Source organism: Columba livia, chromosome 2, assembly GCF_036013475.1.
Source record: "Columba livia isolate bColLiv1 breed racing homer chromosome 2, bColLiv1.pat.W.v2, whole genome shotgun sequence".
Taxonomy (NCBI): domain Eukaryota; kingdom Metazoa; phylum Chordata; class Aves; order Columbiformes; family Columbidae; genus Columba; species Columba livia.
Window position 1 is genome coordinate 125,930,067 of NC_088603.1, and position 13,016 is coordinate 125,943,082.

At 39.7% G+C, this 13,016-nt stretch overlaps 1 protein-coding gene across 8 annotated transcripts in view; it reads right to left on the reverse strand.

The window, feature by feature from the left end:
- Nucleotides 1-1,341: 1,341 nt before the first annotated feature.
- PDE7A (phosphodiesterase 7A) overlaps nt 1,342-13,016 on the reverse strand; it is an 82,465-nt gene continuing 70,790 nt past the window's right edge. For all 8 annotated transcript variants that reach the window (XM_065053665.1, XM_065053670.1, XM_065053662.1 and 5 more), the window contains 7 exons: nt 10,799-10,899; nt 8,837-8,968; nt 8,432-8,523; nt 7,298-7,442; nt 6,359-6,455; nt 5,252-5,332; nt 1,342-3,519 (listed from right to left, as the gene is read on the reverse strand). In XM_065053665.1, coding sequence (XP_064909737.1) covers nt 3,308-3,519; nt 5,252-5,332; nt 6,359-6,455; nt 7,298-7,442; nt 8,432-8,523; nt 8,837-8,968; nt 10,799-10,899 — 860 coding nt within the window. In that variant the 3' untranslated portion in view covers nt 1,342-3,307. The remainder of the gene's footprint in view (nt 3,520-5,251; nt 5,333-6,358; nt 6,456-7,297; nt 7,443-8,431; nt 8,524-8,836; nt 8,969-10,798; nt 10,900-13,016) is intronic.

The following is a 13,016-nucleotide window of genomic DNA, read 5'->3' on the forward strand; positions in this document are numbered from 1 at the left end:
ACAGCTGCAGAAGAGCTGGCCCAGGAACCCTCCGCTGAAATCCTCATCTTCTCTCGGAGACAAAACCTCTGCTCAAAGTGTTTCAACTCTGACTTTTGCAATAATTAACTGGACTGAGTTACATTAACTGTAAAATTCCGGACTTCGCTGATGTATTAAACAACAGCTAAGCATTTACAGTTTGAACTGCTGCTGGGAGGTGCAGGTATTCAGCACCCCCAAAATACAACATGCAGCAAGCCTTATTGGTCATGTAAAATTATGATAAATGTCACCTGCACAAGAAAATCACAAAGCTGCTGTCAAATAATTTATTTCATACTTTTCTGTACCTTAATTTGTATCTTCCTACTTGAAATAGTCTACACATACAACACCACTGCCCACAGAAAAATACTTGAAGGAGGAGTTGCTCAAACTAGGGATGTTCACGTATGTGGACACAGACCTGAGACGTAACCAAAGGCTGGTGTGTATCTGTGTTAGCAGAGAACACGGCCCGCAGGGAGCAGGCCTGTGCAGTGCTCTTAACATCTATGGTGGGGACATGGCCTCTGCCCCACACACAGTTCTGGACTCAGGTTTTTTTTTCAATTCACATGTGAGTAGCTGCCATGTACACTGATAGATGGGATTAGAACCAGTCTATGTAAATCCAGTCTGGTAGGAAGAGACAGAAACCCATTTCCAGGAAAGATGGCTCAGAACAGTTATTCACGTTTACCATGTCAACAGGCTGCACTCTTTCCTCTCGGAGCAGATCAACCTCGCTGACAGCAAGACTGCACAACGTTCAAAAAGCGCAGGTTGCTAATAAATATATGCAAATATTACTATACACATATTTGTGAATTAATTAGCTTAAATTTTCATTAAAATGCATATTAAAATACGCTTATAAATAGCCCGTACCAAGCACCAAAATTCATATTGCTGTTGAGATCCTTTAAACCAAGTCACATTTCTTTAAAACATGTGAGTCAGGGAAGACATCACCAGATACCAATTTCAGTGGTTGTTCTGAAAAAAGCTGCAGGCTTGGAATATGCTTTATTCAGAAACGAAGAGGAATCAATACTTTTCCACAAGTAACCCTACGAATCTGTGCAGTCTCTGTGTAGTGAGTTGCTCACACGCAGCTGTTACCTCTTTGTCCTGACAGCTCCAAACGCCCCTGGCAAGCATCACCCTTTGCAGCGACAAGCTGCTAAAATAAGGGTTTTCTGTTAGTGCACGTGGTAACGGAGGCTCATTACTCACATCTGATCCTTCCCTGTTGAAGTCGGATAATGGTGAGAACTTGCACTGACAGCAAAGGAAGTTCACGCGGGTTCAAAAAAATGGTTTCATTACAAATTTATTTCTTTAAACATGGCCACTTTGAGATTAATGGTACTACTTCAGGGAACATGAACGAATAGTAAACAACTCAATTTTAGAAGGGAAACAATCAGGCAAGTCAGGATTTGCTTTTCAAACAGTAAAAGGCCAGGCTCCAAGAGGCCATCAAGTTTGGCATATGAGGACTAAGTATTTTTCAAATCCAAAAGCTGGCTTAGTCTGACAGTGGAAGCCGACTGCAACCTTAGCTACCTTTCCATAACGCTGAAATCGGTCGTAACTTAAATGTACAGGAGCATAATGTGAAAAGACTTCTTTTTTATTAATTAAAAGTTAACAGCAACAGGCACATATTAAAATGAATATGGCAAAGCCTTTACAAATGGCTTTACGCTGAAGCTCTCTCCCAAAAATGGCTGTTGCAACAAACTGTAAACAGAATTAATAAACAGTCTTTTACAATAACAACAGGGAAATACAAATAAACTAAAAGAAAGCACCAGTTTCTCAAACTAGATTACAGTTGTGCTTACTGTACTTAAAACAATGTAAAACAAATTACAAAAATGGAATGTTTTAAGTTTAAAATTAGTCCTTTAATTTTGTCCTAAAAAACATTTTCTCCTTTTCCCATCAAAACCCCATTAGTGGGTAATGTTTCAGTAGAGGGAGGAATACGTAAACAATGCACTTTTTCTTTTTCATTATTATTTTTCAAATCAAAAACAAATTTGGTCACTTAGCTTTGTGCATAGTTTAAGGCATCTGTAGCAATTTGTTACAGTTTCCTCCCCAATGTGGCTGTTCATGACATTGTCACATTCTAAAGAATAAATTAAAAGAAAAACAAACCAAAACAAAAACACAACAAAAAACGAACAGAAAAATGTTGCCGTTCAAACCCTTCCCGATACCCTCCCACCCTCCCCGTCCCAAACATACTCACGCACCCACACATACACACACGCTGCAGCGAAAGGGGCATTTGTACCCTTGTTCTGAAGGACACGCTTCCCATCCCACTTTATTTCAGATTGGCAAATACCCTGAGCTGATTTATGGTGTTTTAGACATTCCACCTTTTTCTTGCATGTGCAGTTCAAGTGTACAATAGTGAAAACAACATGCGATGTTTCCACTGCAGGATCGCAATGCAGTTCGGACGCTTCCCCCCACCCCCACCCCCCCCCCCTCCCCAAATTCAGAAGTGTTTTCTGCCGTTAAAAAATTGCATTCCCATACAGCACTGGAGTAAAGCTTGGCTGTGCTCTATGATGAATGCTCAGTTCCCAGTGCACAAACAAAATTATGGCAAATGGGAGGCTTTTCTGGCATCCAAAGAAACAAGAGCTGCAGTCTCGGATTTGATCTTTTTCTTTTAAAAAAGAAAAATAAACAAAAAACAACCAACGAGTTAGTGGTTCCTTCACAGCCATGCGCAAAGGTTTTAAGTCTAGAACCAATAGTTTCAGAGTCCATTTGTAAACATCAAGTCTTGCCAGAGGCAGCAGAGGATGGGCACTTCACATTTCCGTATTAAAACAGGGGCTGAGTGGAAGGTATGCGTTGGACACGTTTACCCAAGTCTTGCTAAATTCCAAGGAAGTGGAACAATCCATCTCAAGTCTCAGATTTGAAGACCGTATTCCGAATTTTGCCAACAAACCAAAGCCGTGTGGCACAAGGAAGCTCCGTGCTGTTCCTCCAAGGCTCAGTCACTGCTGTGCTTTGCATATTCAAGGTTCCGAACAAAAACCAACTGAGGCGTAGGCATATTGCTCTGTGGTCAGATCTCGCAGTTTAAAAAAATTCTGGATCAAATGGTCTGTGTCAAAGGAAAACTTGGAAATAAATAATGCTGGCATCGTTTTACCATTTTACCAAAACCTTGGGCAGGCAAGTTATCTCTTTTAATCAAACTGTGCAGATACCAAGAGAAGAGGCAGTTTTGTCGTGAAGACTGAGGTCAGGACAATCGAGGTTCCTGAGGTAATATGTCTGAGTCCATTTCCTCAAAAGCGGGGTCGGCGTCGTCACCGCTGCCGCACTGTTCCCTCTGCACCCCCTTCCAGCTGGCCTTGTTCAGTCCCAGGTGGCCAAGCATCGTCTGCGACAGCCGCGTGTTGGAAAAACGGGCCCACTCCCCAAACAGTGGTTCCACTAAGTAGGTCATAAAACCTTGGAAAACAAGCACACGCATCCAAGTGAAACAGAAACACCCTCAAACGAAATATTTAAAATAAAATTTAGTAGCAAAAATAAACAACGCGTATGACTATCCTCAATGAGTCAGACCGTTCTTCTCCAACGCGCACTTCAAAACTCGTTTTGGTATTTAGGGCATCTTCACAAAAAAACCTCTCAAAAGGTAAGAGATTTTCCTTGTCAGTCAAAACAACAGCATTATGTCGGGTTACAAACTAATCTTTTGTTCGCAACAATGACCAAATAAAGGAAAACTTTGGAGAACGTGTGGGGAGGAATCTAAACATCAGCACCTACGTCACACAAATTGATTTAGAAGACCTAAAGTTCTAAAAGATAGATTTTATACCAAATTACCTAAAAAAAAAATAGACAGTCTGAACTATGTAACAGAGGGGAAAAAAAATCTGAGATTATTTTCACAATATGAAGCTGACTAAAAATACATTAAAATACAAATTAGAGAATTTTTTAAACAAAAAGGCCACGAAACTTCAACACGCAAACATTTATATGCATATGTGTGTGTATGCACGTGTGCTTATTTATAGTGCCCATCTGCATGAACCAAAATGTCAATGGTGATCTGTCGATTCCAGAAATGTGTGATTTTCTAACATTCTAAACTAAGCAGTGCAGCTGATCGAATAGATCAGCTTTTGTCTTTAATTTAATGCACTCTATTTGTGGTAAAATTCATTCTTTACTATGCTTTTAACTGAGTCTCGTTCAAACTACATTAGCAACTTCATTAAAAATAACTATAAAAAGTCATTTTACTATTTTAAATCCAACTCAAGTTAGCCAAAAAAATAAAAATTATATAACAGCTATTCACCGTTCTCCATCAAATCTCTGCCTTCCTAAGATCGCATTTAAAAGGAACACTATGGAGCTAAACCCAGAGTGCGGCGAGAGCACCAGGGGCTGCACAGGCAGGGGAACAAACGCTCCTCTTCCCAAACCAGCCACTTGGGGTGAGGAAATTCTGGGCATCAGCACAGAGCAGTCAGACAGCGGCTCCCCGGGCTGAGCCTGCTCTGTGTGGAGACACAGGGGCTTCGTCTCCAGGACTGGCAGGGCAGAACCTTCCGTAAGCACTCAATTCAAGGGAGAAATGTTATATAGCAAATGGAAAAAACTTGCTCTTTGCAATGAAGTGCTGCCGCACACACACACACACCGAGCAGGAACAACCTCTAGGAAATGTGTCTAAAAGGTACGTTTTTCAAATTGCATCCTGAAAGAAGTTGGTGAAGGGTTTGGAGGGGAAGTCACACGAGCAGGGGCTGAAGTCACTTGGTTTGTTCAGCTTGGAGGAGACAAAGGGGAGACCTCATCGTGGTCTATGGCTTCCTCACAAGGGGAGGAGACGATCTCTTCTCTTTGGCAACCAGTGGCAGAACCCAAGGGAACAGCAAGAAGATGTGCCAGGGGAGGTTTAGGTTGGACATTAGGAAAAGGTTCTTCACCCAGAGGGTGCTGGAGCACTGGAAACAGGCTCCCCAGGGAGATGTCACGGCCCCAAGCCTGACAGTGTTCAAGAAGAGACTGGACAACACCCTCAGACACATGGTGTGAACTGTGGGGTTGTCCTGTGCAGGGACAGGAGTTGGACTCGATGATCCTTGTGGACCCCTTCCAACTCAGGACATTCTATGATTCTATGAAATAAATGTATGAAAATAAATTGAACTGCAGTTACCAATCTGGATGTTGGCAATAGTTTCTGTCTGTCGGTCACAAAGTGGACTCACACCCAAGTGATATTTTTTTTCAATATCTCCTAAAGAAATAAAAGTATAACATGACTGTTAGGTCACCATGTCCAGACCCAAATGGAGTCATCAAACACCAACTGAGGTGAGTTGTACAAGTTGGTTAACAAGGGCAGTATCTTGCAGCTGGCTGAATGCACTTTTCCCTCCCACACGCCCCCCCAAAAAGAAACAAGTCTGTGGTTAGCCTAACAGTACTTTGTATTTTTCATCAAACAGTAATGAAAGAAAAAACATAAGATCACAGGTTTCCTGAAGATTAACATACGTCCTTGCAAAACCTTGTAGACTGCCATAGAAATGACAAATTAAAATCCCCCCTTAGCAAAATGGAAGAGAATAGCTCAGCCTTCTGAAATTTCTTCACTACAGGAAAATTGTTGTTCTGCTTCTGCATCACATTTGTCCGAGAATAAGCTTCACATGATTAGCACCACATAAAGCAGTCTGTTCCCCATTTATTGCATCCACGCACAAATTAACATGTCTCAAGTCAGCTAAACTAGCCCTAAGAGAGGAGAAGCACACCACAGTATTAAAACAATTTAATAATAATGGAGAAAATTCACTCCATTTGGCAATTAAAAGCTTTATTAACTGCTTACGTAAGTAAGTCGCCTTAATGGCACAGTGATTAAAAATCTCCTCCCTAGCCCTTAACCGCTTACCAACAGGCCTCACAGATCAAGTTTAAATATTGAAGATACATGATGAATATATTTAATAATTTACTGAAACTACTGTGTAAATGTAAAGTGAGCGTAATTATTCACCCTGAAAGGTGCTTCAGATGAAAGATCTATTGAACCAGCCATTCTAGATTCAGATTCTATGCAGATTCGTCGCTGTGTTTTAGTAACACCGATCTTTTGCAAGAAGTACAATCCTTGAAAGTAAAAAAAATCCCACACTGTACTGTAAATCTGTATTAGTCCTAAATATAAATCCCTTTATTTGCAGGCAGCAATGATTCAGTCGCTCTTTTCACAGTATAAAAACATTATGTACCAACAGATTCTGCTACTCTTACTTGCCTTGGTGGAAGAACTCCTCCGTTACTTTTTCACTCCACTGCTTACTCAGCTCCCACGTCCGACATGGATTACAAATATCAGCACATTTCAAAGCCATCTAGCAAGTTAACAGAACACACAGCATTAGATCACTTCTCGCTCCAACAGAAGCATCTGTAATTCTTTATTTCCCAACAGCAGATTATTTTAAGTTTTGCGAAAAACAAACCTACCTACCTACCATTTGTGCTTCTCTCTAAAGTTAAGTTCTATAATCCTATTTAAAAGATGCTCAGAGAACTATCAGATCACGTGACCATCTCTGAGTAATATGGAAATTCAGTCAAGTCAAAGTATTTCAGGGGCGCTATATTTAGTATATGCACTAGTATAGGAGACAACAATAAATTCAGAAAGATACATCAAAGGAAGAAAATGGTATTTCACATTTTTAGTAATGGTTTGCACAAGACTGATCTTATCTGTTTGTCTACTTTACCACTTTCTTTTGTAGGCCACAATATGAATCCAATACTAAACATTTTTATAAACCTAAAGAGACTCACAAGGCTTTTGTTTTTAAAGCTTCCTAAACCTCTCTCTAGCAGAGCTGCAAACTGATTTCCAACAATAGCGCTTCCCTTCCCTGAAACAGGTTCTGACAAAGCATTTCACAGTTCTGAGCCTGCGCTGGAGTCATCAGAAGAACTAAAAAAAACCTTGTCTTGGAAACACAACTCTACTTGGTTTAGCAGCTCAAAGTTAGACTGAGCAACACACAACATCACTTGGAGAAGTGCTGGGAAAGGGGGAGACTGAAGTGAACAACTTTTTTGTAATCAAACAAAATGACTAAAAGATATTTCTACTTCATTTTGAAAGTAGGAGATATCCTGGAAGAAGTAGTATTTAGCATTTAAATTATTTTTGACACCAAAATGATGTTTTCAAAAAGATCACCTGTAAAATGAAGTGACGATGGTTTGCATTCTCTAAACATAGGTCTCCTCTATCCAAATGGGATCGAAACATGGAGAGATATTCATTTTGTTGACTGATGTCTGTGGCAAGAATGAGGTCACCTATCTGGCTTTCCATCAGCTGCCTGAAATTTGCAATACCAAACATTCAAAAAACAATTACAAACAACAGTCATCACTAGATTCACATTTATTTTTATCATATTCATGATTATACTAGTCACAAAACAGTTTGGGTTGGAAGGGACCTTCAAAGGTCATCCAGTCCAACCCCCTGCAATGAGCAGGGACATCTTCAACTAGATCAGGTTGCTCAGAGCCCTGTCCAGCCTGGCCTTGAATGTCTCCTGGGATGGGGCATCTACCACCTCTCTGGACAACCTGGGCCAGTGTTTCACCACCCTCATTGTAAAAAAATTCTTCTTCGTGTCTGGCCTGAATCTCCCCTCTTTTAGTTTAAAACCATTACTGCTTGTCCAATCGCAAGAGGCCCTGCTGAAAAGTCTGTCCACGTCTTTCTTTATAGGCCCCTTACAAGCCACAAGCTTTATAATCAGCATTTTTATTGACCTGTTTATTTTTGCATGTGTGTGTGTGGTGGTGGTTTTGTTGTTGTTGCTTTGTGGGTTTTGTGTTGCCCCACCTGAAGAATTCCTAGAACATCCATAGAAATACCAGAATGTTTCACTGGCAGCTTTCAGGAAGACTGAAACAGTTTTTAGATTTCCCCCACTTCTTTTTCCTAAAAAGGCACAAACTAATCATTTAAAGCTTATTTCCTGTCAAAGCAGGTGAAGAGGGTCTATTTTAAACTGCAGATGGGGTGGCAGAACAAGAAAAGGCTGCCTAGTTAAATCTAAACAGGTGTTACAACTATATGAATACTCTTCAGTGTGCTCAGAGTAAATGTCATTTTCTAAATACCACATTGCACCACGAACTGCTCTACTCCAAGAGCACAGTATCTGGGAAACTCCCAAAACAGATCATAAATCTTTGTTTTGTATTCAGAACTGCCATGCAGTAATTCAGCTTGTTTTGCAAGGCTGTCTTACTTCAGTGACAGCTTACTTGTGTCTTAAACTAATTTATATACTATTTTGTATAAACCTACCTGTTTTCTAATGACATATGTGCAAATAAACCAGACTCTCTCAGCAACCCCACCGCTGATCTCCAGTGATGGTTCTCTAATACTGAGGTATTCTGCGAATGAAAAGGGTATTACAGGTATCAGTTGATGACTTGTTCTTAAACTGAAGAGCTATAGAGTACAAGTGGTGCCAGACAGTTTTGTTGGGTTTGAGGGATGGTGTTATTTTTTTTTCCCAAAGAGGTTAAAACTCACAAATCCTCAATACTTTATTAGCTTGCACATTTTTTAATCTCAGTATCATGGAAGCCGTGTCTCGATTCCAACGTACCACTAGCTAACCACATTATACTTTATACTCCTTTTCTGTACTCCACCAGCATCCTCCAAACATGGTTTTAACAAAACAACTGATTTTGTCCTTACCTTATATAAAGTTGCTAAGTAATGGTTTGTTTTAATTAGGAAAGGTTGGTTAACACCTGGGTGATCCAAATCATGTGTGGCAGCTGCTATTAAGCTGAGCAGAACATCCCATGGAGTTAAAGATTTGGAAAGCTGTAAGATAGTAACAACAAATGTAATTGTGTTAGCAATGCAAATATACCCTTAAAAAAAGTGGATGGGTGTTGCATTTTTTTTCTTTTTTAGTAATTAAAAGCCAATAGAAACTCTGAGAAAATTTTAATAATGTTAAACTGATATTTCACTGACTTCTGACAGTATTTCTGCCCCAAGAGCTACAAGATTTCAACAATTGTTTAAGGTTCAGCCGAAAAAATGCTGGCACACAAAATGCTACTTTCTGGCTGGTAATGAAGTACTATTTCTAACCAGATCCTGTAAAAGCAACAAATTCTTAAAATTAGCTCTCCATCTCATTTACCAAATCTGTCTGTATGTGTCAATGCTGCTTTAAATACAGAGCATGTCTTAAAAAAATACACAGAAACCTTTCCTCTTAAAACGAAGAAACTAATGCTTTGGAAGACTTCAGAACTGTTCAGAATGGATTTCTACTCTTACACAAAATTATATTTCAAAATCTAGCAGGAAAAGAACCAAAAGAGAAAAATCAGCCAAAAATAAATATTTTCAAGAAGTATGTGCATGTCGATTAACTCAGTGTGAAACTGCACAGACTTGTTTTCACTGTTCATAGCTGTTACTGCTTCTGGTTGGGAGGTCTGAGAGTTGAACTGAGTAATAAAGTCCAGCTTGCACTAAAACAGAGAGGACAGTTCTGCCTGCACACACGTGAAATGCAGCAAACACCCTGTGAGGACACGAGTTTATGTTCCCTGTTGCATGTGCCATCTATCATGCCTCACATGTTAATAACATACTTCGGTGCAATAGAACCAGTAGCTGTACATGTTGCTAAAAATACAAAGTCTATACTTGAATCTGAAGCGTTACAAAACTTCCATCACAAGTATTAAATAAAAAATGCTCAGAGCTTCCAAACTGCATGTCATAAAAAAAGCTCATCGTGTATCAGCTCTGATTTGGCTCCCTGCACCAACAATTCATCTGAGAGCAGCGCTGAGAAACTAAGTGGGAAGAGTGGGCAAAGAGCCTCTGAAAAACACCCATGGAGCCAGAACTTACTTGGTTTTACCTCAGAAGCAAAATAAAGAGCCATGCTATTCAAGAGAATACCCGACTGGCAATAACTTGCAAGGTAGATAATTTGTCTCACCTGGCTAGAGAGTACTACAGTTTTCAGTCTAACACAGGGCAGGATTTAGCCCTGAATTTGTCTAAGACACTACTTAAGGCAGATTGCCAGCAATCCAATTCGTAAGAAACCTTCCACTAGCTCAGCTCCTTAAGGTCTGTCACGCTGCCCTTTTTTTATAAAGAAAGGCCAAAGAACTCCTGATGTCTTGCTTTAAGGTGCCTCTATAGCAGAAACATACTATGCATTAACATCAAAGATGCACAAAGCAAGGGTAACGGTAGTACAAAAAACAAGCACCAAACAACACCCCCCCACCCTCAACCACAAACACACAGCTCTGACTCAGGATGCAATTCCATGCATACGTTCTGGGGCATAGGGCTATGTTAAACAGCTGCAATCTCAACTCCCTACTCCGGTTCAACATGAAGTCACACAAAAGTCAAAGGCGGCTCAGAAACAGCAAAAAAAACCCACTGCTAAGTGTGAACCTACAGCCTCAGCAACAGACAGTAATTCCCTGCTTTTTAGTGTTCAAAAGTGGGTTTTGTTGGGTTTTAGGGTTTGTTTTTAATAAAAAGCTTGTTTGTGTGTACGTGTACATAAACATATATGTATATGTGCACACAATCCATTTATATGCACACACAAATACATGTGTTTCTGTACATATACGCGATGTGAAAACGAGAGCACTCCCTTACCTTGGGCTCTTTTAAGTAACAGTGCATGGCCTGAGTCACATCAGCAGCATGAACTGCATTATGATAAGGGTTTTGACTGTGATAATCTTCCTGAACCATAACTGTAGGAAAATAAGAAATATCCAAATTTAAATGAAATAGCACTTTTTTCAAGTACCATTTTATATGCTTGTTAGACACAGAAATATGCAGTATCACAAGTTAAATACACATAAAAGCACCAAAGTCAGTAATTTTCAGTTGAACCAAGACCGAGGTATAAAAGATTTTTATGTGAAGAAACAGTATTTTCTAAAGGAAATCAACTACACATAAAGTCATCTCAGACTGAAATTAACTTGAAATCAACATATAATCTGAGGTACTTCGAGAACTTCCCAGGAAAGGCTCCCTTTGATAATCTAGCCTGTCTGAACCTTGAGGCGAGCTGGAATACAAAATGAAGATAATGCTATTCATCAAAGCATCAGGAAGACCTCATATCATGCCTTGAAAACAAACAAGATCATAGGAATTAGGCACTGCTTTCCTGTCATATGAAGTGCTTTTCTTCCCCCTTCACGAGACTGGTCATAAGAAGCCACCTCTACATAGTTTAGGCATCTTCTCGTACTTAGGCAAATTTAAGCCTATATGCAATTTAGAAAAGAATCTCATCTAGATGATAGTCTGACTAACCACTCCCAGACTTAGTATGTTTTATTGAACTTCTTCCTTGCTTTCTTCCATCGTCCTGTCTTTAAACATTACAGGTAGAATACTTTAAAGGATATGCACATTAGCTTCAGTACACAGAGGGAAATAACTATGACGTTAAAAAGGATGGAGCTCTGAAGCACAGCAATGAAATCAGACTCTAAAGTTTTGCGAGATACAACTCATTAGCTCTCGCAAGCAGACCTCAGGAGAGCATCTTCCTGGCTGACTACAGTCTGTCAGTCCCATTCAAACAAATATGCCCCAAACATGTTTTCCTACCCAGTCGACAAACCAGTACTCTCCAGTAATTGTGACTGTAATGTTAAGAGCATTACTGCCACTGCTGTGTGATCTCAAGAGTACTCAATGCACCTCTGACACCTCATACGGAAAATCATGAAAACAAGCATCTTAAGGCTCTACTGATCTGCAGTGGAACTCCCTTTCACCTGTTTCTCACATCCAGCGCATTAATGCGGATGCCCTTGGCTTAATCCTAATTGTTTTGTGGCTCCATAGGCTGGTCCAGCTACCTGAAGTCTACTATTTTCTTATTTAATAAAGCAGACTTGGGATATTTTGATCACAGTTTGCCAGAACTAGAATGGCACAAAGACCCTATGTTTCCAGGATCATAGTACTTTGTGTTTTCTCTCCCCTTGTTTGGATCTGGAATAAGAATTTGAAAACACACAGCAGGAGGATAAAGATCTCCAAGTAACCTCTGGAAATCACAGAAAGACTGTGTATAAGTATACACACACACACACGTGTGATGTATATATAGAGATTGCATAGAGATATATATACACACACACAAAAACATTGAGACCCTATTGAAGACTAAAATCAGATTCCTCTCCTTAAAAAGATTCTGGTCAGTTCTCCGATAAAGTGAATTTTGTGTGGCACTATGGACCAGTTGAGCTGCCCCAGTCTTCTGGAATTTGATCTTCAGATTACTTTGGACTGGGGTATAAGAGGTAGCAAAAGAAAAGGATGAATTGGGTTTACAGTGAAAAGCTTTATTTGGAAGAAAGGTTCCTTGATTGGACAGATGGGCTAGCACATAGCTAAGAAATGTTTTTCTTACTGCTATTAAGTAGAAGGCATTAATGAAAAGGGAAAGGTGGTGAACTTCAGAACTGGAATAAAATTTTGCCTTCCTCCAAGTCTAATCTAATTTTAGTGACTTATGGCTTTGAGTAGTCATATGCAGTCAAGACTTATTGTTTTCTTCTGATAAGCATTTAAGTAATCCAGTCATTTCTAACTGGTCTTTTCATTTTAAGGATTGTCTTTGGCTAAATCTCAACTAACCGGGAAATAAGTAAGAAGATAAAGACAAAACACACTCAGTTACAACTTGAGTAACCTAAGACCAGATTTCTATGATCATTTTGTTCACATACCAATATTTCAGTCCTCAAGGTCAGCTGATCTACCTTTTGAAACTGAAAGGAATTGAGTCACTTTAAAGCAACATGAATTGCCAGCCAGAACTGCAATTTTTTTCAAG